Source organism: Acinonyx jubatus, chromosome X (genome assembly GCF_027475565.1).
Source record: "Acinonyx jubatus isolate Ajub_Pintada_27869175 chromosome X, VMU_Ajub_asm_v1.0, whole genome shotgun sequence".
Lineage (NCBI taxonomy): Eukaryota > Metazoa > Chordata > Mammalia > Carnivora > Felidae > Acinonyx > Acinonyx jubatus.
In genome coordinates this window covers 88,795,936-88,820,027 of record NC_069389.1, presented here as the reverse complement: position 1 = coordinate 88,820,027, position 24,092 = coordinate 88,795,936, and the positions used below count along the sequence as shown (strand labels likewise).

At 42.9% G+C, this 24,092-nt stretch overlaps 2 protein-coding genes across 2 annotated transcripts in view; one reads left to right on the top strand and one right to left on the bottom strand.

Annotated features, from left to right (window-relative positions):
* The window catches only part of TRPC5 (transient receptor potential cation channel subfamily C member 5), a 265,379-nt gene that overhangs the window by 204,358 nt on the left and 36,929 nt on the right, over window positions 1-24,092 (top strand). The window contains exons 5-7 of the mRNA XM_015083806.3: window positions 7,074-7,410; window positions 9,055-9,194; window positions 14,010-14,332. Of these exons, the coding sequence (XP_014939292.2) occupies window positions 7,074-7,410; window positions 9,055-9,194; window positions 14,010-14,332 (800 nt within the window). The remainder of the gene's footprint in view (window positions 1-7,073; window positions 7,411-9,054; window positions 9,195-14,009; window positions 14,333-24,092) is intronic.
* TRPC5OS (TRPC5 opposite strand) overlaps window positions 1-24,092 on the bottom strand; it is a 73,352-nt gene that overhangs the window by 35,556 nt on the left and 13,704 nt on the right. The gene's annotated exons all lie outside the window — the stretch shown is intronic.

Here is a 24,092-nt window from a genome sequence, read left to right as displayed (position 1 = left end):
AATAGACTGGTGAGGAGCTAGGGGAACAATTCTCCTCACTGAATGAATGAAGTCAGAGGTCTGTGGAGGTGAAATCAAAACGGGTTTGCTAGTTGCCTGGGGGAGGGTCAGGCTCCTTCCAGTAGAAGCTGACATTATTCCTATCAAGAATCACTCATTTGGGGCGCCTGGGTGGCTCAGTCGGTTAAACATCCGACTTCGGCTCAGGTCGTGATCTCACGGTTTGTGAGTTCAAGCCCCATGTCAGGCTCTGTGCTGACAGCTCAGAGCCTGGAGCCTGCTTCAGATTCTGTATCTGCCTCTCTCTCTCTGCCCCTCCCCCACTCACACACTGCCCCTCTCTCTCTCTCTCTCAAAAAAAATAAACATTTAAAAATTTTTTAAAAAAAGAATTACTCATTTGAGGGGCAAAGAGCTATTGAGCCCCTCCATTTAAAATGCAGCTTTATGTCAAAGGAAATAAGACAAGGCTTTTCCAAAAGTCCCATACAGTAAGGAAAAAATTAATTTTCAGCCCTTTCCCAAGAGCATTGGAGACACAAAGCATTGCAGAACTGTGGTGAGAACCTTAGCAGGTTGGTGAAGACAGGATTTGGACAGGTTGAAAAGGTGGGTCCCATACAGACCTGGCCTCGGGCTAAACCAGGAAGGTAAGATCTTCAGAGCCTCCCCCATGTCCTTCGCTATGCCCCGCCCACCCTGCCTTTCCCAGCTGCCACTCAAGAGCCCAGACCTGGGCTTCTGACCATTTGCTGGCATGCAGGTCCCTTGGAGCTCGTTAACCGGCTAATATGATACACACACTTAAAACCATTAAGGTTAGTTAATAGTTTCATATGTTACCCCTTCCTAAAAACACAAATACAATTTCAATAATTTCAATACCTTGACCCGAAGCAATAAGTGGTGTGAGCATTTCAATCCCTGTGACAAGGCCAGTGGGGAAGATAATGGGGAATTCAGCTTTCTGCAGGCCTCAGCTCACACCGTCCATGGATTGCCAGAATGCAGTGTTTAAGGGCTTGGTCTATGGAGTCAACCAAGCCAGGGCTCCCATCCTGGCCCTACCGCATACCATGAATGTGATCTTGGGCTTAGTTTCATCACCTGTGAAAGGAGTATAATGCCAGTATCTGCCTTTAGGGTTGCTATGAGGTGATGCGTGTGAAAATCTGATATAATGTTTGGTACATTGTAAGAGCTCAATATATGGTAGTTAATCTATGCTAAGAGTAGTTCCTAATTTCAACTCCCAGGAGACTTGTCTTAGCTACCATACTTCACCCCCTCTATACATTAAGGAAAGAAAGCTTTAGAAAGAGAGCATTCCACCAAGGTTCTTCCATCGCAGACCTATTTATTCAATCACTCATTTAACAGACATTTATTCAGTGTTTACCTTGTGCCAGCCGGGCATTTAGCAAAATATTGGGAATGTAATGGAAACTAAGACATGCTCCCAGTCCTTGACCAACACCCAGTCTTCTGGCTTTTAAGAAGCTCCCATACTGCTCAAACTTTGTTTTCTTGAAGCCCCCCGAGGAGGAAATTGGGAAAGGACTCTATCCTTTGGACTAACCCACAACCCAACAACCCAAATACAACATCATGAAAAATTAAAAAGTTACAAAGGGAAACACTTCCAGAATGGTGGAATAAGGACTTCGGGAAATCCACTCCTTCAAAAAACGAACAAGGCATAGGAAAAATATTCCAAATAAACATTTTCACAACTCTGAAAATTAACCAAAGTCTCGCAACAACCAGAGGAGCATGTATTCAAGAAAAACAGCTGAATCTTGGTAAGAACAGCAATTTTTGTGATATTTTAACCTGCCTATTCTGATACCCCTTTACCCAGGCCCGCTGTAGTCTTGAAAACCAACAGCCTTGGAACCACAGCAACTGTGAAAAGATTGGGTTTGCATCTCCCCCAAAAGACCCATCCCCAGAAAATTGTCATTATATGACCTGACAACTTCCTAGAAAAGCTCCATTTACAGAGCTGGTGTTTGTTTATGTGATATGACTCAGCACCAACAGCCCTTTTTGTTGAAAACTTGAGCAGCAATTGTTTAACACCATGGCTGCCTGAAACAGTGGATAGCAGTTGAGGCAAACAATAGGCTTAACGAAAAGCAATCCGAATCCAGAAATACATAAAAAGGATTATACACCATGACCCAGTGGAATTCATCTCAGTAGTGTAAGAGTGATTCACATAACAAAATCAATCGATGTATTACAGTATATTCGTAGAAGGAAGGGAGAAAAACACACATAATCATTTCAATTGGCATAGGAAACGTATTTGACAAAATCATTTTATGATAAAAAAAACACACAGAAAACAGATGAGAACTTCCTTAACCTGATGAAAACCATCTATGATAAAACCATAGCTAATATTACACTTCATGGAGACCAACTGAAAGGCTGTCCCCTAAAATCAGGAAAAAGACAAGGACAGACTCATTGATACAAGGAATAGATTTAAGAGTCCAAAATAACCCCTTACATTTATGGTTAGTTGATTTTCAAAAAGGATGCCAAAACAACTTAATAAGGAAAGAGTAGCCTTTTCAAAAAATAGTGCTGGGACAAATGAAGTTGGGCCCTTTTCTCATACAATATGCAAAAGTTAATTCAAAATGGATCAAAGACCTGACTATAAGAGCTAATGCTATCAAACTTGGAGAAGAAAACGGTACAAATCTTTGTGACCTTGGAGAGGGTGACGGTTTCTTAGATAGGGCAGCAGCAGCACAAGCAACAAAATAAAACACAAATTGGACTTCATCAAAATTAAAAACTACCACTCTAGGCTCTGTACAGCTTGGCTCTTCGTGCAATGAAAGCAGACAACACTTACACACTCCACTGTTTTTCCTGCAATCTCTCCTTCTGAGGCATTCTTGAAATCAAGTAGAGATTGATTAAATAACCTGTCAAATTTGAACTTCAGTATGCAAACAGGAATCAGGATTGTGCAGTCAAAGTTCACAGATGTTTTGGGCTTCAATACTACGTCGTGGCTTAATAAAAACTTCCTTTACAAATATTCTAATTGCAGTTTGTTCTACTCCTGTAAGATGTAAAAACAGAAAATAAAACCCTGTCCAAACGTTAAAATTACCAACTTCAGCCTAATCAAAAATCAGAGCAGCGGCACTGAAGATAAAGGTTGGGCGATAATATCCATTATTAAAAGAAGCTTCACCTCTGCACTTTTTGCGTAAGGGAAAGTGATTTCTGGGGTCAGAGTTCTTAGGGATACACGAGGGCAAGTCCCAAGAGGTCATAAAGACCATTGCAGAAGTGGTCCAAATATTTGTTTGGTTCTGGCAGCAGCAGGGAGCAATATCATGGTACAGGGATTGGCAAACTACAACCAAAGTTTAATTGGCGCACACACAGCCACACCCATTCATTTACGTATTTACCCATTGTCTATGGCTGAGTTTGCACTAAAACAGTTGAGTGGTTTCTACAGGGACTATATGGGTTGCAAAGCCCCAGATATTTACTTTCTGGCCTTTTACAGAAAAAGTTTGTCAATCCCTGCAATAGCACATCAGTACATCAATCCAAATATCTCCATTCAGTGTCGCACAGACAAATCTAACTCAACAGATCTACAAGTGCACGCATCTCCATAAACCTGTTCCAGCTTCAGTGTTCCCACTCTCAGCTGACGACACTGATGTCTACCAATTCTCCGCAAAGAGAAGCCCCCCCTCCCTTTACACTCAATCTCCATCTATTACTTCACTCCCCATTTATCGCCATATCCTGCCACTTCCCACCTCCTCCCTGTATTTTGCATCTGAGGACATCTCTCCATTTCCACAGTCATTACCTTAGTCTAAGTCACAATCATAGTATACCAGATTCCTAACCGGTCGTCTTCCTGCCTCGAGTTTTGCCCACTTTCTGCCCCCAGTTCATCTTCCATTCAATACCCAGAAGGATCTTTCTCACATCTAAGTCTGATCCTATGACATGCATAATAATATATGCAGCTAAGATTGAAATGAGCCCTTACTATGTGTTAGGCCTAGTTCTAAGTGCTTCAGAGGTAATAAGTGATCTTACTTCTCACACCAACCGTAGCTGGTAGATGCTGTTATTATCTCTATTTAGATGAAAACGTTGAAGAACAAAGAGAACCAATGCAATCTAGCTCCAGAGTCTACTGTGGAGAGTCTTTTTAGTCTACTATACTGTTTATAAACACACACACACACACACACACACACACACACACACTCACACCCACTCATACACATAAACATATTGCTTATGGCTCCCCATCGCTCTTAAAATGAGTCATACTATTTACAATAGCCAAAGGTTATCATTGTAATCTTCTGTAACACCCTGTCTACCTCTCTAATCCCATCTTTTGCCATTCATGGTTTTGCATTTCAAGCCACAGCCACCCCAGACTGCTCTAGTTCCTCATACAAGTCATGTTCTTTTTTAACCTCTATGCCTTTAGTCATGTTATCCCTTCTTGGCTGTCCACTTCTTTCCCCTCTCCTCCCCTATGCTTAACCACCCTCTACACATCATTTAATGCTCCACTCAGGTATCACCTCCCCCAGGGATCCTTGCCTGTCCAGATTTGCTCTCCTTTGTGTTCCCATTATGCTTTGTTTGTATCCATTTAAAAAGTTTTTTTTAAGATTTTTTAATGTTTATTTATCTTTGAAAGAGAGAGCACGAGCAGAAGAAGGGCAGAGAGACAGAGAATCCAAAGCGGGCTCCACACTGTCAGTGCAAAGCCCGACATGGGGCTCAAACTCACAAACCATGAGGTCATGACCTGGGCCTAAGTCAGACACTCAACTGACTGAGCCACCCATGTGCCCCTAAATTTTTTTTTAATGTTTATTTATTTTTGAGAGAGAGAGAGAGACAGATTGGGAGCAGGGGAAGGGCAGAGAGAGAGGGAGACACAGAGTCCAAAGAAGGCTCCAGGCTCCATGCTGTTAGCACAGAGGCCAACACCAGGCTCGAACCCACGGACAGTGAGATCATGACCTAAGCCAAAGTCAGACGCTTAACAGACTGAGCCACCCAGGTGCCCCTGTTCGTATCCATTTTAAATTTAAGCCCTTACTATACTGTCTTATAACCATCTTTTTTTACATCTATCCCCCTCACTAGACTGTGTACTCCCAGTACTTTTCCCATGCATCCAAACATCTCGCTTTACCCTTCTACTTTTCTGTACTTTATTTGTTAGGACTTTTTCACCCCAGCCTCAGGCATGGGCGATAAGGCCAGGAAGAGTAGAAAGGGACTATAAGATTGTGTCTTTCTGTGTGACACAGGACGTGTTGGGGACCAGTCTTTGAAGAAAATGAGGTCACAGGATAAAAAGATCTTAGAGCTTATTTTTGGTAGTTTCATAATAGTTAACTGCTTGAGGGTAGTCTAGACCCCCAAATATATAATGGCTCAAACATGCTGGAATCCTCTCAGTCAGGTAACAGTCCAAGACAGGTATCAGCCTGATAGTTCTCCTCTATATGGTCATTGAGGGGCACGAGCTGACAGAAACTCCTAGGTCATCCTGGGTTACCTACCACATTCCAGTCAGCCGGAAGCGGGAGAGAACAGGGAGGATAGCACAGAGGAGACCTCTATAGGCCAGGCCTGGGAGTACCACTCATCATTTCTCTGCACCTCCCATTATTAAGAATTTAGTCACTCGGCCACAGCTCACTGCAAAGGGAGACCGGAAGTAATGTAGCCCAGCTGTGTGCTCAAGGAAGAGCAGGACGGTTTTGGTGGGAAGCTAGTGATCTTCCCAGATACACTAACAGTAAGGTTGGGCTACTTTACCTGGGGTGTTAGGTAAAAGATGGAAGAATTTTATTTCCTTTGCGTTAGTAAGCTATACGGTACAGCTCTAGTTAACCATTTTTTCCCATGGGAAGCTGGAACAGTCAGATACAGGCAGTATTTAAAATCATGGCTGACAGTTGAGCTCCCTACTGAGTTGGGTACCAGGAAGTAGCAGCTTAAGGATTACTTGCAATGATGACTCCTTAACTATTACTCACTGACACTTGGTAGATTGCCTTTAAGTAAAATCCCAGCTGGGTTACTACACAATGCTGTGATTTGGGCCCCCAAATATTCTTTCTTCCTCTGCATGTCTAGACTTGAGAGGGTGTTAATAGATGGCAAAGCAGCAAGCTGATGCACTGCAGGCCAGCCAGAATGTGCTCAAAATCAAAGGGGAAGAAAGAGAAAATCAAAAAGGGGACTCATTTCCATTCCAAGCCATAGCCACAGGCATGAGCTTACTCCCGGCCAGTTTGTGTTTGCCCAAGCACAGTGCACATTTGTTGACGACCTCACGTAAGCTAGAGGAATGAGTAAAAGTGAACCAATTTGAAATAAAATATCCCCACGATTCTCTGCTAACAGACATGTAAACTCTGCCAAAGAACCTTGTAAAACAGCTGCCCAGGCTATCCTCCTCGGAGATGCTCATTGAGCCAGTCCTTGGTGTGACCTGGGAATCTGAATGTTTTTAATACTTATTTATTTTTGAGAAAGAGAGCACAAGTGGGGGAGGGGCAGAGAGACAGGGAGATGCAGAATCCGAAGCAGGCTCCAGGCTCTGAGCTGTCAGCACAGAGTCCCACACGGGGCTCGAATTCACAAACAGTGAGAGAGATCATGACCTAAGCTGACGTTGGACGCTTAACTGACTGAGCCACCCAGGCACCCCTGGCATCTGAATTTTGTAATGTTCGCTGGATGATTCTGATCCAGAGGCAAGGTTTGGGAACCATTTCTCTAAGATGATGGGAGGAAGAATAGGGAAGCATGTGAAAACACAAACAAAAATGTATTTAATATATGAAATAAATAGCCCTAAGGAAAATCTGTCTCATAGCTTGACATGTAGAGCTGTCTCCAGGGTTAGATCCATTCATGGAAACCTGGAAAACAGGCCTCTTCTGGGGATTGGTCACGTAGCTGTATTATGAATGTAGACTTCCCCCTGGACACCCAAGATGCCTAACTTGTTCTCCTTTTTTTTCCCCCAGTTTGTTGCTCAGCCTAATTGCCAACAGTTACTTGCCACTCTGTGGTATGACGGCTTCCCTGGATGGCGACGGAAACACTGGGTAGTCAAGCTTCTTACCTGCATGACCATTGGATTCCTCTTTCCCATGCTGTCTATAGCTTATCTGATCTCACCCAGGAGCAACCTTGGGCTGTTCATCAAGAAACCCTTTATCAAGTTTATCTGCCACACAGCATCATATCTGACCTTCCTCTTCATGCTTCTCCTGGCTTCTCAGCACATTGTCAGGACAGACCTTCATGTACAGGGGCCTCCCCCAACAGTCGTGGAATGGATGATATTGCCTTGGGTTCTCGGTGAGTCAAAGAAACCAAGAGCTATGGGCAGAGTGCCTGTTTCTCCTGTTTAAATAAAGTACTGGAATAGGCAGTTGGGCTGGCCCTGAATTAGGACATCTTTTTGTGCAGTGGGGAAGCCCTTTGTGGGGAGTTTCAGAAATCTGGTGCCTTCCTCCCCAGGCTCTGATCACTTAGTATTGCATGGTCCACAGTGAGATTGGCAGTGACCCCACGGCTTAATTCTGTTAACGTAACATCTTCAAATACAAGAAACTGCCTGTCGGTTGGTTTAGAAGGAAAGCCAAGTATCAATCAGAATGGGTTTCAGGTAAGCTAGTCAGGCAAGTGCTGATCAGTCTATTCAAAGCCCTTCCTAAAACTCAAGGGCACTTGTATCTGCTGCTTTCTGTGGCTACACCACACAACCCCAGTATTAATCAGGGTCTACATCCTATATAGATACAGATTCCACAGTCAGGAGGGGAACCTAGGAAATTCACACCATCCATGGTAAAAGTAACTTTACCCGTAGTCTCTAAGCATAGTTAGATTGCACTGGACCCTCCAGTGCATCACTATCCCCCCGGTTGTTACTACTCAAACTCTAATATGCAAATCAGCAATGTCAGCATCATCACCTGGGAACTTGTTAGACATACAGAATCTCAAGTCCCACCCTGTATCTATGGAATGAGAATCTGCATTTCAACATGATCCCTGGCTGATTGACATGCACCTTAAAGTCTGAGAAGCACAGCCACAGCCACACCTTTTACTGGTTTCCCAGTTCTAAGGTTCAGGAGACATTTATGTCACCAGACAGAATTCCACAAACCCCCCCCCCCCCCCCCACACACACACGCAGTGAAAGGAGAAAGGAGAAAGGAGAAAAAAGGATTCTAAATTATTTTGGGTCCCTGCCCGGGTGGCTCAGTCGGTTGAGCAGCTGACTCTTGATTTCAGCTCAGGTCATGATCCCAGGGTCATGAGATTGAGCCCCGTGTCAGGCTTGGGATCCTGCTTGGAATTCTCTCTCTCCCTCCCTCTGTCCCTCACCCCCATCATTTGCTATCTCTCTCTCTCTCTCTCTCTCTCTTGCACTCTAAAATAAATAAATAAATAAATAAATAAATAAATAAATAAATAAACAAACAAACAAATAAATAAATTTATTTGGGCCCCATTGCCTAGCTTCAGTCTCAAAATCCAGTAATTTGGCTGACGGTCAGCTAGCTCACCTCAAAACTTACCACGTTTTCCCTCTAGCACATGGTAGAAACTAAGGACTACAGGGTAATCTTGACCTAATTGATCTGTTAATGAAATTAATAAATTTCCTACCTCAAAATGGGAAGAGGGTAGAATCAGGCACCCCAAAATTGCGACAACATCCCAGTAACTATAACAGCAGCACTAAAAGTGAATAGCATCCAGAAAAGTATAATGTACAGGCTCAGGTAAAGCCTATTAGGTCTGGCAAGTTCACAACTGAGAGATGAAGTAGGAAAGAAAAAGAGCTATGTTATCATTACCATCTCTGTGGGCTTCACTCCAGTGATCCCAATTCATTCATTGTTTCCATCTGCCTTTACTTGGGAGAATTGTACTGTGATGTCTATTCTGACCCTGTCTAGAAATAAACCTCTTGCCTCCACTCTTCAGGTTTCATTTGGGGGGAGATTAAGGAAATGTGGGATGGTGGATTTACTGAATACATCCATGACTGGTGGAACCTGATGGATTTTGCAATGAACTCACTGTACCTGGCAACCATTTCCTTGAAGATTGTGGCCTATGTAAAGGTAACTTGGAATGTCTGCCAATTTTCTCAAGCAATGATTTGGGTTACGTTCAGCTTCAGCACTGGGAGCATACAGAGCTTAGGGGAAAAGTGCTGATGACAGTCCGATCCATGCGGGAAGGTACCATAGAAACAGACATTCTTTCAAAAGTTTGTAAGCAGTGTCCACCTAAGCAAAGAAAGTGGAGAGTAGAGCAATTTACAAATGAATCTTTAGCTTCTTAAACTCTGACAGTAGAAGGGTCTTCAACCACCCACCCATCCAGTCAGTGTTTAAATCCTCTCTACGGTATCCTTACCAACAAGATGGTGCACCAACCCTTCCATAGGTCAGAGACAGGAAACTCACTGAATTCCCAATCTCCAAAAGCCTCTCTCCACCTTTGTCACTTCATTAAAAAGTGCTACTTTATGTTTTTCTAATATTATTCTCCCTGTGACACATCCATTAATAATCCTTCTTCCCTGGGGGGTCAAACAGAACAAAACTGCTCTTTTTCTGTAATAGTGCTTCCGATGTGAAGTCATCTCTCCCTAACCTGCTGAGTTGTCTCTTCTCAAAGCTAAGTATTCACACTTCCCTCAAGTGTTCTTTATATGACAGGTAGCAGAACCCTAGAAACTTCACTGCAGGAGACAGAGATCTTTAATCATCTCTGCCTCCCTCATACTTTCAACACCAGGATGATCATTCAAGCTGTTATAAATCCAGCTTTTTGAGTACCACACTCAACCTATGCCTCTCTACCAATTCAGATAATGTACACACACACACACACACACACACACACAAACCTTTATGCTTTTCCCACACAATGTACAGCCTACATTATCCTGAAAAATAGCTTCATGTCCAACATCTCACACTGGGTAGTCACAGGCTCTGAGTTCAGATTTGGTGCTCATTAGATAATAGAATGGCTGTGCTCCTACCCTGAGTTGAACTTCTCCAGCATGGGGAAAAGCTGACAATTCAGTCTCCGAGATTGTCTAGTCAGTCATGCTTTTTGGCACTAAATCCCACATTAAGGAGTTTTAGAATGGGAATATGGCTGTCCCCCAAATCTCCAACAACTTATTTTTATATCCCTAATATGCATATTGCATAAATTCTAAGACCTTGGGAGTTAGTTACGTGGAGCATGAATATTGAATGCAGTCATGAAACATTTTTGAAAGAATCCTAAGAGTATGCCTTATACTTGTGGTGATCGCTTAACACAGACTTACAACTTCCTTACAAGAAAAAGCTGGTGAGGAAAATGTTTGAATCTCTGGTTAATGTGCCTGGATGAAATCCATGTCATTCTGGCACTCTGCTGACTAAGTAACACTGTTTGCTTCAAAAAAAGTCTCTTCCTTTGGAAGTGGTATTTATACACTGGAGGGACAATAGATTATCAATCTAGAAATTGGTTGGTTTTGTTTGAACAGGAAAGTTTAGAATAAACGATCAAGAAAAGGATTTCTCTTAGGGATGTAAAAATGTGTCTGTAGATGCCCGACATTAGATCATTTTATAACCTGTCCAGTTTCACTGGCAAAGATTCCCAGGAGTGAGAACCTCCCCACCACAGGGTGTAAAGATAAATCAGCTATACTCGGCTGACTAAATGCCCCTCAACTGACAAACACTTAACCCAAGGGAGACGTTTACCAAGAAGTTGGATGTCTTCCCAAGAAAAAAGAGAATTGACAAAGCATGACATGCCACATGCAGATTTGGATCTGCAATGAGAAACTGCAAATTCTCAGTCTGGTCCACTCACCCACAGAGGCACACTAGTCTGAAATGAACTTCTCCAAGTAGGCTGAGACAACCTCTGTGAGGTAAAGCCTCAAAAGCTGGTCGCAAGGCTACTTGAAACACTTCAGATCACTATGGTACTAAGGCAGTACAGAAGTGCCATGGGATAAGCTGACCTCAGAGAAGATCCTTCATTAGAGCAAAAACAATTGTCAATGATACATGTACTCCACCACACGTGGTCTGCAACAACAGAAATGAAAAGACACATATGAAAGCACTCAAAAGGAATAAATACACATAAGAGTGGCCCTCATTGCCCCCAGATAACCCTACAAACGGAAAATAGTTGTCCTTTTGCCTTCGAAGATGGTTCCACCTGCATTTCTCCCACCACTACCTTACTTCCATATGTTCAAACTAAATCCAAACTTTGACAGCCATTGAGTTGTGGTCCTTTGTTCAACCAGTACTTGGCTGAAGACAATCCCTGACTCCATCCTTATTATTGTTAAATCCCCACATTAGGCTGGCTTCCTTCATACTTTGCTTTTGAATTCACAGAGTGTGATGTACACCGATCTGAAAGACGTGGAGGTCAATTTTCAATCTGCACTCTATCTCAAAGAATATAAGAAAAATCACTTGCCTCCTAGTCACTAACCCAAGAAGCGGGAAACCCGAATGCAATCCCTGCTCTGACACAAGCTGGGTTACCATAGGCCATCCTTACACCTCTCTGAACCTGAGATTCTGCCTCTGAAAAATAAGTAGATTGGACTAGATCAGTGGCTATCAGCCTTTTAATTTTTCCCATGAAATTACATCTTGAAGCTAAAACTTATTCAGAACTTCAATGTACTGAAGAGCTCAAAGACTGAATTCCGATTGAGGACGCAATCTTCCAGGCTCCCTCTATGGCTCCCACAGTGGCTACCAGTTGCCTCTACTGAACCTTCAGGCTTCAAGGAACACAATTTGAAAACCATTTGTGTTAGTCCAGGGGCCACCAAACTATGGTCTGCAGGCCAGACTTGGCCTGCTGCCATATCCACTTATTCACTTACTCCCTGTGAGTTCTACAGGGAAGAGTTGAGTACTTGTGACAGGGACCATATAGCCCACCAAGCCAAAAATGGCTAGTATCTCACCCTTGACAGAAAAAGTTTGCTGACCTTTATGCTAAATGAGCTCAACCTTTATGCTAAATGAGCTCCAAGTTTGGTCCCTGCTATCATATTCTATAATATCTTCCTCCAAAGATGTATATGCAAAACATAGATTTGCCATCAGGATCACTTTTCACATTTCTGAATGTGCTGCAAATCCAGACACACTGTCCCATGGGCAGCAGACTTCCCTGTGCTTACAGTTGTGATTGTGGAGGGAGAAAGTCCTGAATTATGAGCTGTGCGTGCTCCAGTTGATAATTTCCAGTTTTACAACATAGGTCTGTTTCGTTATCAGCAGTCTCCATCTCTCATGTATAGCTCAAAACTTTTAAAGGCCTATCTAGCATATGTGCTGTGATATCAACCAACATTTGAGGGAACATTTAGTAGAGACAACGTCCCTCTGCCTATCTGGACCTCAGCTCCTCCACTTGTAAAACAGACATGGCAATGCCCACCCCTCACGATGACGCAGCCAGTGGGGGTGTTTTTGTTTGTTTGTCTTTGGAAGGGAAAATGCAGAGATACAAGATTTGGCCAAGAGTGTATGAAGCGGATTAGCCACCTAAAGTTCATCTGAAACAGAAGCACAAGTGTGGCAGGGTTTCTCCAAACTCCTCTGACAGTGAAGAATATTGGAAGCACGCAAACGATGCTAACAACACCGGTTTTGTCAGTTGTTGGAACTGAAGCACATTTTAGAAATGCTAACAATATAATTTGGCCCCCAAATGCAACATTTTCTCAGAGAAGTTGTTTACATCTAGTCCTAAGAAATTGTGATATTTAGATGAGAGCTCAAGGCAATATGCTTCAGATTGAATTCCAGGCAAAATCTACTTCTGTCTTGGGGAAGTTAATAAGCAAATTCTTATATTTCCATAACATCTCTCCTTATGGAATACACACACTCTTACATATGGATACATAACCACAAACGTGTGCGGTGATTAAGAGTAGATATTATCCTCATTCTATGGTGAAGTTGAGAGATACAGGCAGTTTTAAGTTGACAAAGCCCCATTTGGACCTCGGGTCTCACAACCAAGCCATCTTTCTATAAAACTATTTCCAATGTTCCAGGAGCTAGAAGTCCAGGACAGGGCTGAAAAATGGGCAACCAATGCCAGAAACACTGGCTTTTTCCCCTCCTTCAGCCCCCGGGTTCTTCATTTGCACTAGAACTTGAACAAGCTTGTAGGGCTGTCAAAGGAACAAATACATGCATACATCACCGTGTGGAGCGGTACTAAATTCACTACCTGGAAGGTTAACATGCTATTGGTGATAGTATGAAATACATTACAGACTGCTGAAATTCCACAGGAAACTGAATAATGACCCTCTAAGATTGCTCTAGCAGTCCCAGACTACAAGTCGGCAAAAACTCAGGAAGAACATTGCACACTGAGGAGGCTGAACCTGTCCCTTGCCCTTCAGTGACTATCTTGTCCGTGGTGCTCAGAAGAAAATGGGGGATTGGGGAGGCAAATCTGATTTGAAATCTCATTACGAAGAAGAGTAATTTGTCCCCACTACCTTGGGCATGCCAATCAATGGCTCTGTTCCAGTGACACTCCTCAACAATCTGGTAAACTTTTAGTTAGAAAATGTCTGTTGATAAACCACAGGTGGTTACTCCAGATGATGGCTCCAAACTTCATTTTTCTCTGTGTATATTCAGGGAATATATTTGGATGAGAGTGGGAGGAAAAGAGTTATTAGCATCATATATTGATTGGGGGGAGGAGACAAATAGTGCCATGCATGGGGTCTGTTGTGTAAATGAATGTTTGATGCTTACCTTGGTGGCTTTATTTAGGTGCAAACAGGAGAAAAGAGGGAAAAGTTGAAAATGCTCACTGTACCTCTCATCTTGTGCACTTGTTTCTTTCAGTATAATGGTTCTCGTCCAAGGGAAGAATGGGAAATGTGGCACCCGACTCTGATTGCGGAAGCACTGTTTGCAATATCCAACATTTTAAGTTCGTTGCGTCTCATATCCCTGTTCACAGCCAACTCCCACTTGGGGCCTCTGCAGATCTCTTTGGGGCGCATGCTGCTTGATATCCTCAAATTCCTCTTTATCTACTGCCTGGTACTGCTGGCTTTTGCCAACGGACTGAACCAGCTTTACTTTTACTATGAGACCAGAGCGATCGATGAACCAAACAACTGCAAGGGAATCAGATGTGAGAAACAGAATAATGCCTTCTCCACGTAAGACCCCCCCCTCTCTTTTTCCTTTTTCTGCTTTCTCCTTCTTTGCTCCATTTTCTGTCCACGGCTTTGTCACTACCTTTTGACAGTGCACACAAAGCTCACTCAGGGATCAACCCAAAGGGTCTGAGGTAGAGAGAGGGCCTTCTCTGGATATAGAGGCCTCGGAGAGGAAGCAGTTAGGTAAGGGAGGAAAGCGACACACACACACACACGGGCTCCCAGGAACTCATCTAAAGAGTTAGTTTTGAATTATTTTGGTAGTATCTCATATTTTTAAAGGAATTGATGGGAAGGGGATAAATAATTCCTCATTCAAAAAAGCATCGCTAACCAAGGAAATGAAAGAGCAAGGCTATTCCTCTGAACATGTGATTACCAAAGCTAACTTAATTATTCTGACTCAAGAACAAAGAAAAAGGAAAGATCAGAAATGTCTTAATGCATCCTGGGATATGGTGATTCATAATAAGAAATAAGAAATATTGGGGATTGTATATGAATAAGAAATATTCATAATAAGAAATCAGAAATACATATTTCTGGCACAGAGCTCCCAAAAGCCTTGCAATTTCCTAAGGGCTGAGAGCGAGAACAAGGGTGTCTTTTCTTATGTTAAAGAAGTGACTTTTGACCTCCACCTAAGGATGGAAGCTAGTTGCCAGGGGGATCAACCTTGCAACTAGAGGGTTCAAACATTGGGTCCGACCCCTCAACCACCGGGGAAAGGAGAAGAGCTGAAGATTGAGTTCAGTCACCAGTGGCCAATGAATTTAATCTATCATGGCTGGGTAATGAAGCCTCCTCCCAAAACCCAAAAGGGCAGGTTTTGGAGAGCTGCCAGGTTGGTGACCACATGGAGATTCGGGGACAATGGTGCACCTGGAGAGGACATGGGAGCTCTGCACCCTGTCCCCCTACTTTGTTCTATATGCATCTCTTCCATCCGCCTGCTCCTGGGTTGTATCCTTTTATAATAAGCCAATAATCTAGTAATTGAAATGTTTGAGTTCTGTAGCCACTCTAGCAAATTAATTGAACCCAAAAAAGAAGGTTGTGGGAGTACCTAGTCTATAACTGGTCAGTCAGAATCACAGGTAACAACCCGAACTTGCGACTGACATTTAACGTGGGGGATAAAGGGGCAGTCTTGTGGGACTGAGATCTTAATCCGTAGAATTTAAGATTATCTCCCAGTAGTGTCAGAATTGGGTTGGATTATAGGACACCCAGCTGTTGATTGGAGAATTTGTGATGTGCGGGGAAATTCTCCCCACACCCATACATTGGGTTCAGAAGCTCTTAGTTGGCATAAGAGAAATGGAATTTGCTAAAAGAGCCCTGAATCATGGAAACACGTTATTAGGGAAAAGAAAAGATAAAAGTCACGGGTCATGAAATTGGTTTGTTTGATGTGATGTCAGCTAGGGAGAGAGCATGTAGAGGAAAAGACAAAGAGACATCTAAAAACGTGACTGTGGGATCACAGGGGATTTCTGCATACTTAGTTTTGCTTAACTATTTTCTAAATGTCTCCATATTGTGGAATTTTTAACAATGAATCATGATGAAAGCTTTTGTTTTAAGAGAAAAGTGTCAAAAGCCCATTGCTTGCTTCCATTTGCAGAAGACCCTATATAGAAGACCCTATAAATCTAGGGGTGCTGGGTGGCTCAGTCTGTTAGGCGTCTGACTCTTGATTTCAGTTCAGGTCATGATCTCATGGTTCATGGGATCGAGCCCCGTGTCAAGCTCTGCACTGACAGTGTGGAGCTTGCTTGGGATTCTCTCTCTCCCTCTCTCTCTCTGCCCCTCCCCCATTCACTCTGTCTCTCAAAATAAATAAATAAACTTAAAAAAAGAAAAGAAAAGATAAAAGGGCAGGAGATGATGAGCCTTTGATCCCTGGATAGCTACCTAGTCACCCACAGTGTGAAACTTCAGCTGTGCTGCGGTCAGTTACTCAAGGTAAAAGTCAGCAATGGAATTTAGAAATGATAGTGTTCGAGATGAAGTTTTTCTTTCTACCCTCCAAACGTTCTTCTGGCTGGTCTAAAATTAAATTGACATGAGATGGATTAATAGGAGAAAATCAAATTTAATTTCGTATGTACAGAAACCCCACATACATGAGAAGTTCAAAGACAGAAAGGAAAAAGGAAGTATATATGGCATCCCGAGCTAAGGAATGGGATAGAGGCCTGGGGTTTCAAAGGGTGATTCACAGGACAGTAAGAAGAGTAGATGTTTGGCAGTTGTTTGCCCTCCCATACAAAAGGATCACTCAGATAAAATTTATCTCTGGTAAAATTCCAATTTAAATTCTTCTAGGTAGTTAAAAGAGGGGCAAAAGTTTCTCTTGAGCCTTCCGGGTCTTGATTGCCTTCCGCTCAAAATAGCTCAGATGCCAAAATGGCATACTTTGGGGAGACTTGTTCTAAACCGCTTCAGTAATAAACCCAACTCTTAAGAAGGAGTTAGCTCATTGGATATATAAGGGAATGCAAAATAAGAAGAACTATGCTAAACATACAATCCCTCGGTTATTATCCATAATAGCTACAATGAAAGTAAAAGAAAAGTGCTGGGTTGGGCCTTGATGCTAAACCAAGCTCAGATTTAGGTCAATCCGAGTTTGGGTCACTAGCCTCAAAGCCAGCCCTGAAGGTAAAAATTGTACAGGGACAACAGAAGGCCCCTATAAGACCTCTGGTCACCAAAAAGGTAGTCAGTGTGGGGGAGGGCAAAATCAAGAAACTATTGAAACCAGAGACCATAAAGAATTTTTTTCATTTCGTAGATCAGTATCATCAATTTCCTGAAGAACCTTTGCTAAAATACATTATGAGAGTAACTAATTTAGGGGCTGCGTCTTTGGTTTTCAATACTGTGGAGTGAGTGGAAGGGCATGTTTGGGTTGATATAGGACCCACAGTTCACGACTGAACAATCACAGATGGCTATATGTGATCCAGATACACAGGAGGTTATTCCTAAAGGGAACGACCAGCCTGGTTAACTGGATAAAAGTCACTGTAGGGTCTGTTTACCCTGAGAAGGGGGACTTCTCAACTCCCCCTATGAATGTCAAGTGGAATACCCCAGATGAAGCCACTAACATGCTTCATACACAAGCTATGTGGAACTGAGCTTAAGATGACTGTGATATTTGCCTACTGAATATATATGCCCATTACCTGGGTCATGGTAAATGCTGTGGTTAAGGGGTCTCTTTCACATGGGCCCCACATATAACCTTACTGCTGCAAAACCAAAACACAGTCTGGGAAGCCTTTGCCAATTTACGGTCTCAGCTTTCCCTCATGGGTCTTAACAAAAACATTAGGTTAATTAACAAGAGAATAGGGAGAGGCCACAAAGGTGGAAGCTTTTAAACAGGTTTTAAGGAATGAGGTGAATAAAGCAAATATTGGTAGGAACAAAAGAAAGAGGAAACAGAGGAGTCCCAGGGCTCATCCCACAGGATGGAAACCCTTAGATGGTTATTAAGAAATGAGATGAATAAGACAGACATTGATAGGGTTAAAGATTTTAATACAGCACTATCAAAGGCTGGGAGGGCCAAAGGAACTCTGTGATGGTCCCCCCAAATTAAAGGGCCCCAAATAAGTCTACTCTATTTATCCCAGTTTGGAGAATTTTAAAAAGCCGGAGGGCAAAAATTACAATGAGAAACCTGACCACCAACCATTTGGGGCAGGGTTTGGGCGGATTAGTCAAGCTAAAGATTGACAAAAGGCCCAGGGTCCCTTGGCTCAAGAGTGGGTAAAATGGTCAGAGGGTGGAGAAGAGAAGTTTCCAGGCCCCATTAATACAGAAATCCTCCTAATGCTGGTACCAAAACCCATTGGTGAAGCCTTGACTCAGGCTACAATGGATTGAGACAATATAAATATGTAAGGGTAGGGCAGCTGGCTGGCTCAGTCAGTGGAGCTCATAACTCTCAATCACAGAGTCATGAGTTCAAGCCCTATGTCAGGCATAGAGCTTACTTAAAAAGAAGTAAAAAAAAAAAAATGTAAGGGTTGATAGGATCATGAAAGATGGAATGTTTGAGCAGGCTTTATGTAAAAAACATTGTGTCTCCTTTACCGAGATGTTTTTATGGGAATGGACCTTATGTCTGGCTGGGGAAAACTTCCACTACCTAGTATTATGAAACCAAAGCCTGTCAATGAAATCCTAATAGAGACTAGAGGTAGGAACACAAGAGTGGATGGAATTAAGGTAAAAGTTTGTAGAATGGGTATGTTTGAACAGGCTCTATGCAAAGTGGTTGCATCCCTTTTATCTGATTGTACTCTGGGAATGGACATTATATCTGGGGAGTGTTTCTCCTACCTAGTATTGTAAGACAGAAGGCAAGTAAACCCACCCTTCAAGCAATATTAATTGGGAATGCTTCATAAGAACCAACAAGATTGCCTGAGTCCACACAGTGTGGAATAAAAGCTGAAATGCTGGCAGGGACAAGTTCTCTGTGCTGTAGCCCAAGAAAAGCATAGACTGGGCTTATGGTAAAAGCCTGTGTGCACCTCCCAGTGACAACTGCACCCCTTTCACAGGACCAAGCTAGAAAGGCAACAGGCTGAGGGCAAGATTCGAATCAATTCGCCTTCTGAGATTAATTTAAGGTTTCGGGTGGGCCAAAGGGCACTGAGCACTGATCAGAAATGTCTCCCTTTCCCACTTGGGATGCAAGAGACAGCTCAGGATCCTGTCCATGTCCATTGCCTCCAGACGCATGGAATTCCTATACCTTTTCTTTATAAACTCAACATCTATTTCTTTAGGACCTTCAAGCCTCCAGAATAGCTTTTATTTTTCTGACAGATCATTGTTAGGAGAAACAGACGAGAAGAAAATAGGCACGTGACAGGAAATTTGTTAGGTTCCAGGAGAGGTCTTGGGCTTACCCAAGACTCAGTGTCCTCTAACTTGTCCACCTCAAACCCCAGTTCTGGAAAGTGCCACTCATTACCACTGGTGTTCACAGTGATGACTCCAAGGTCATGAGAGGTTTTTAGTCATTAAAGTATGATACATTTTTCTCTTTAACCCTATAAACTAAGGCAGTTCAGTGAACTCAGACATTCTAGAAATGTGCTCAATAACAAAAGCCAGGGGGAAAAAAAGAGTTTCTTTGCACCCAAGTTTGCACCAGTAGAGAGGGGAAAAAACAATGCTATGTAGATTACCCCTATTATTTGTTTCTAGCAGCATTTCCTAAAATCGGTTACAAAACACCATAGTTCACAGGGATGTTAACAGACCAGACATAATAAAAAAGGATATATGATCCAATGAGCTTGGAAATGCTAGGACAAACTTTCAAAGGTTTCTTCACTGCAGGTCTTCGCAGAGACGTTTCATTTTGGATACACGATGTAGGGAAAGATTTCCCCAAATGCATTGGCCAGGATGATGTACCAATGAACAGAGTTTGAAAAATGTTGGCTCACTCCAATGCCCCTTTTGCAGCACCCACCAATCCCCCTCCATTAGGCTACACCTCCTGCCTCTCTCCTCAGAAGGGGAAAAATCTCGGCTAGGGAAATCAGACTCATGTGAAAGGGAAAAGAGGCCAAAATGGGTTGACAAGAAGATGGTGCTGTTTTGGTTAAGCCAACCAGGAGTGTATAATGACAACTGGTCACCTTGCTAGTGCCTCTTGACTAGGACCTGCTTCCTCTGCTGCATTACTCTAGAGGCAGAACTCGCATCAACCTGTTTTCAATATAAAGAGCAATTCTGTAGTAGCTTGAGCACCAGGAGACTGCATGTGTTCACATCAAAGGGTTTAACAGGATTGAACATCTGAATGCAAGGTGCCTTCCAGGAGGCCAGGTCCCCTGCCAATTACCCTTTCAATGTGAACTCTGCTGAAGAAGTTTATGAAATGCCTTCTTGCAAGTTTGTAGTCATTATTAACACCCCGGTTGCCAACTGACATTTTGTTCCCATCGCTTGCCCAGCAGGGACAATTGACAAGAATGGGCACCTGGTATACACAAAAACTATACCTTGGGGCATTGGGTATGAAGAAGCATTGTCATACTAGGGCCAAATCAGCAGTAATGTTACCTCAACTTTTCCTGTAGGTATCAATTTGTTTCCTCCATAGAGGTCTGACTCAGCGTTGTTTTCTTTTAAATACCTCAACTCAGGCATTTATAATACCTGTTAAAATACATACTACTTGGTCAGTGTAGGGAAAAACTCAACTTTTAGAGAAAGAGAAAGCGAACTCATTTATATACCTGACATAAATTATGCCATAAGCTTACTGTCATCCTTTTCCTTCTGATTCTCCAGAGATGCCTTTGCTATTCTTTGGCTTAAAAAGAAAAAGAACAGATATTTTCCCCAGGGAACACGGTTCAAGAGGACCTCATTGTTCTTGCTGATAAATACATGACAAGACTATTGGCAGTTAAAGCCTAGTATTCCATCCTGGGAACCCCTGGCCTTCATTTACTGTTGAGAGTAGTGATTGGGAAGGCATCATCATTCTGAGGGCATGGGACTTGTGAGAGAAAAAGGGTAGAAGTGGCAGGAGCTAACTCGCAGGTCCTATGTCTCCTTCTGAGGTTCCAGCCCTCAATTCCAGATGCCTTCTGCACACACATGGCTGTGTTACGGGCCTCGCAAAACACAAAATGTCCCAAACTGAATTCCATTATCTCCATATCCTCACCCCAAACCTATTTCCCCTTCAATCCCTCATCTTATTAAATGACACCAGTCCGAATCCTAGGAATCATCTATGACTTAACATCTTCCTCACACAACACATCCAGGCTCTCACTCAGCCCTATCTGTTGTACTTCCTAAGTATCTCTTGAATTCATCCTTTATATATATATAAATATATACACAGAGATACACACACAGCACTGGTCTCCTTGCCTCCAGTCTTCTTTTTCCTCCAAACAATTTCACACCTGTCTCACAGAAGTTTTTTTTCTAAATACCAGTCTCATCTTGTCACCACCCAGCTTCGTGCCTGCCCCGTAGTGGAATCTTCTCAAGTGTAAAACCCACCTCTTTACCACATCTCGCAGGGCCTTGGTACTCTGGACCCCAACTCTCCAGCCTCTCACTCGTCTTCCCCAGAGTCAACATCCTGTTCTCCCCAACTATAGGAGGACGTCTTGGCCCTATGGGTCTTTGCACATCCCACACCATTCCACCTGCCTGGAATGCCCATCCCTACCTGGCCAGCCTGGAAAACTCTTACCCATCTTTCAAGCCTCTGCTGAAAAATTACCTGGTCTTTTATGTCTCTTCTTACCCATTCCAACCCCACTCTCAGTTACAGGCTCCTTCTGTGTTTGTTCCCCATGGCATTCTAAGCACATTTCCATGACAATATAAGCTGTTGTGTGTGAGTCGTTTGTTGTCTCTTTCACCCACCAGACCCCCCACTTTAGTAAACCTTGCACCTACCACAGAGGCCTAAGACATAACGATGTTCAACATGCCTACCCTATCCTCGATTCTAGAAGATTGACTTTGGCACTTCCCCCCTCATATGGCTGAAGTATCTGGCCATACTGAAGTATCTGAGAATCAAGTATTACAATACATGCAAAGCACTTAGCACAGTGTCACTCTGCTGATCCATTTTTAGCTTGCTGTCAGAAAGAAAATCCTTGGCATTTCTCCTACATCCCTCATCCTGAATTTGGGCACTTGGCCTAAGAGCAAAGCTCTATATTGATCCCTATCAAATTTCATCTTGTTAGTTCCAGCCCATTGCTCCACGCTGTTGAAACTTTTCTGAATCTTGATCCTGTCATCCCATCTATTAGCTATCCTTCCCAGTCTTGTGTCATCTGAGGATCTTAGAAACTTGCCATCTCTTCTTATCCAAAGCATGGATTAAAATGTCAGACAGGCTTGATATTCACTGGGTGGAATATGGGCAGCTATTAAAACGATACACCCAAAGACTCTGGATATACACCAAAAGTGCCGTACCCCAAATGTGTAGTTTTTAAAAACACAAAAATTGTACACACTATGACTACATCCATGTACAACCACGTATGGAAATGAATGGCAATCTATAAAGACAAGAATGAAGTGTAAAGGTTAACAATAGTCATAAAAATTTGTAATATATACTGAGCGCTAGGTCGACGCACTAGTACAAAATGAGCTTTACATGGATTAACTCATTTAATTCTCACAGCCATGCTATGAGGTAGGCACTATCATTATTGCCCGTTCTACAGACAGAGAAATGAGGGTACAAAGCAGTTAGACAGGCTGCCTGCAGTCATATAGACGGTAAGTGGCAGAGTCAGGATTTCAATCCAGGCATACAAGCTGTAGTCTGTGCTTGTATCCAGGGGCACAGTAGAAGACTGGTTTTGTAAGGTTACATAAAATTTGTTGTGTCAAGTTGCAATAATCATGAATACAAGCAAAGCGATAAGACAGAGCCCCGACCCGGAAGGTCACTTGGGACCTCCTTGCAGACCCACTCCATTTATTTGTGGTTATTACTACTTAATCAGTGATGATTTCTCTACCTACCATTCAGCCCTTCTTATCCCATCTTATTTGCATGGATATGAACTCAGCCCCCATCAAAGGCTCTTCGTTATGTTCTGGCCAGATTTTAAAGGTTGTTATTGACTGTGTCCTCTTTTCCCCCCTATTTTAAGTTCATAGCCTTCCTGCTACTCTTATCACAGGATGATACCAATTATCTGTACTTTCCTTAGTTGTGTGCTTCTCCTGTCATCTCTATCAGATTTATTCAACAAACGTGTTTTCAGCAACTGCTACGCGCCAGCCAATGAGGAAACTAAGAAGGCACCTCTATCCTTAAGAAGCTCATGGTCTAATGGAGAAGATGAGCAAATAATTCGAATAGCTGCCATTTTTTTAAATTTTTTTTAACGTTTATTTATTTTTGAGACAGAGAGAGACAGAGCATGAACGGGGGAAGGTCAGAGAGAGGGAGACACAGAATCTGAAACAGGCTCCAGGCTCTGAGCGGTCAGCACAGAGCCCGACGCGGGGCTCGAACTCGCGGACCATGAGATCATGACCTGAGCCATAGTAGGAAGCTTAACCGACTGAGCCACCCAGGCGCCCCGAATAGCTGCCATTTTTAATGCTTCTGCCAAACACTGTGCAGGGTGCATTACATGCAGCATCTTATGTAATAGAGAATGGTGGTTACGCATGTGGGCTCCAGAGTCAGAAGAGCCTGGTCAAAATCCTACCTTTGCCACTTCCTACCAGTGTGACCACTCTGTGCCTTAGTTTCCCATCTGAAAAAGATAAAAGAATAGTGCCTACTTCTCAGAGTTATTTTGAGAATCAAACAATACAAGACCCACAAAGCACTTAGCACATTGCCTGGCACGTAATGAGAGCACAGTAAATGTTAGCAATTAGTATTTATCCTGCCAATAAACTGTTCTAGAGGTGAGGAAACTCGAAGTTTAAAGAGGTGATTTAAGGGGTACCTGGGTGGCTCAGTTGTTTGAGTGCCCGACTTCGGCTCAGGTCATGATTTCGAGGGTTCCTGAGTCTCCCTCTCTCTCTGCCCTCCGCCCCGCCCCCGCACTCTGTCTCTCTCTGTCTCAGAAATAAATAAACATTAAAATTTAAAAAAAAAAAAGAGGTTATTTAACTTTGACAAAGTCAAATAGTTAACAAGGGGAGGAGTCTAAAGTTTGCTCTTAACCACTCCCCTCTACTGGGTCTATAATGTGAT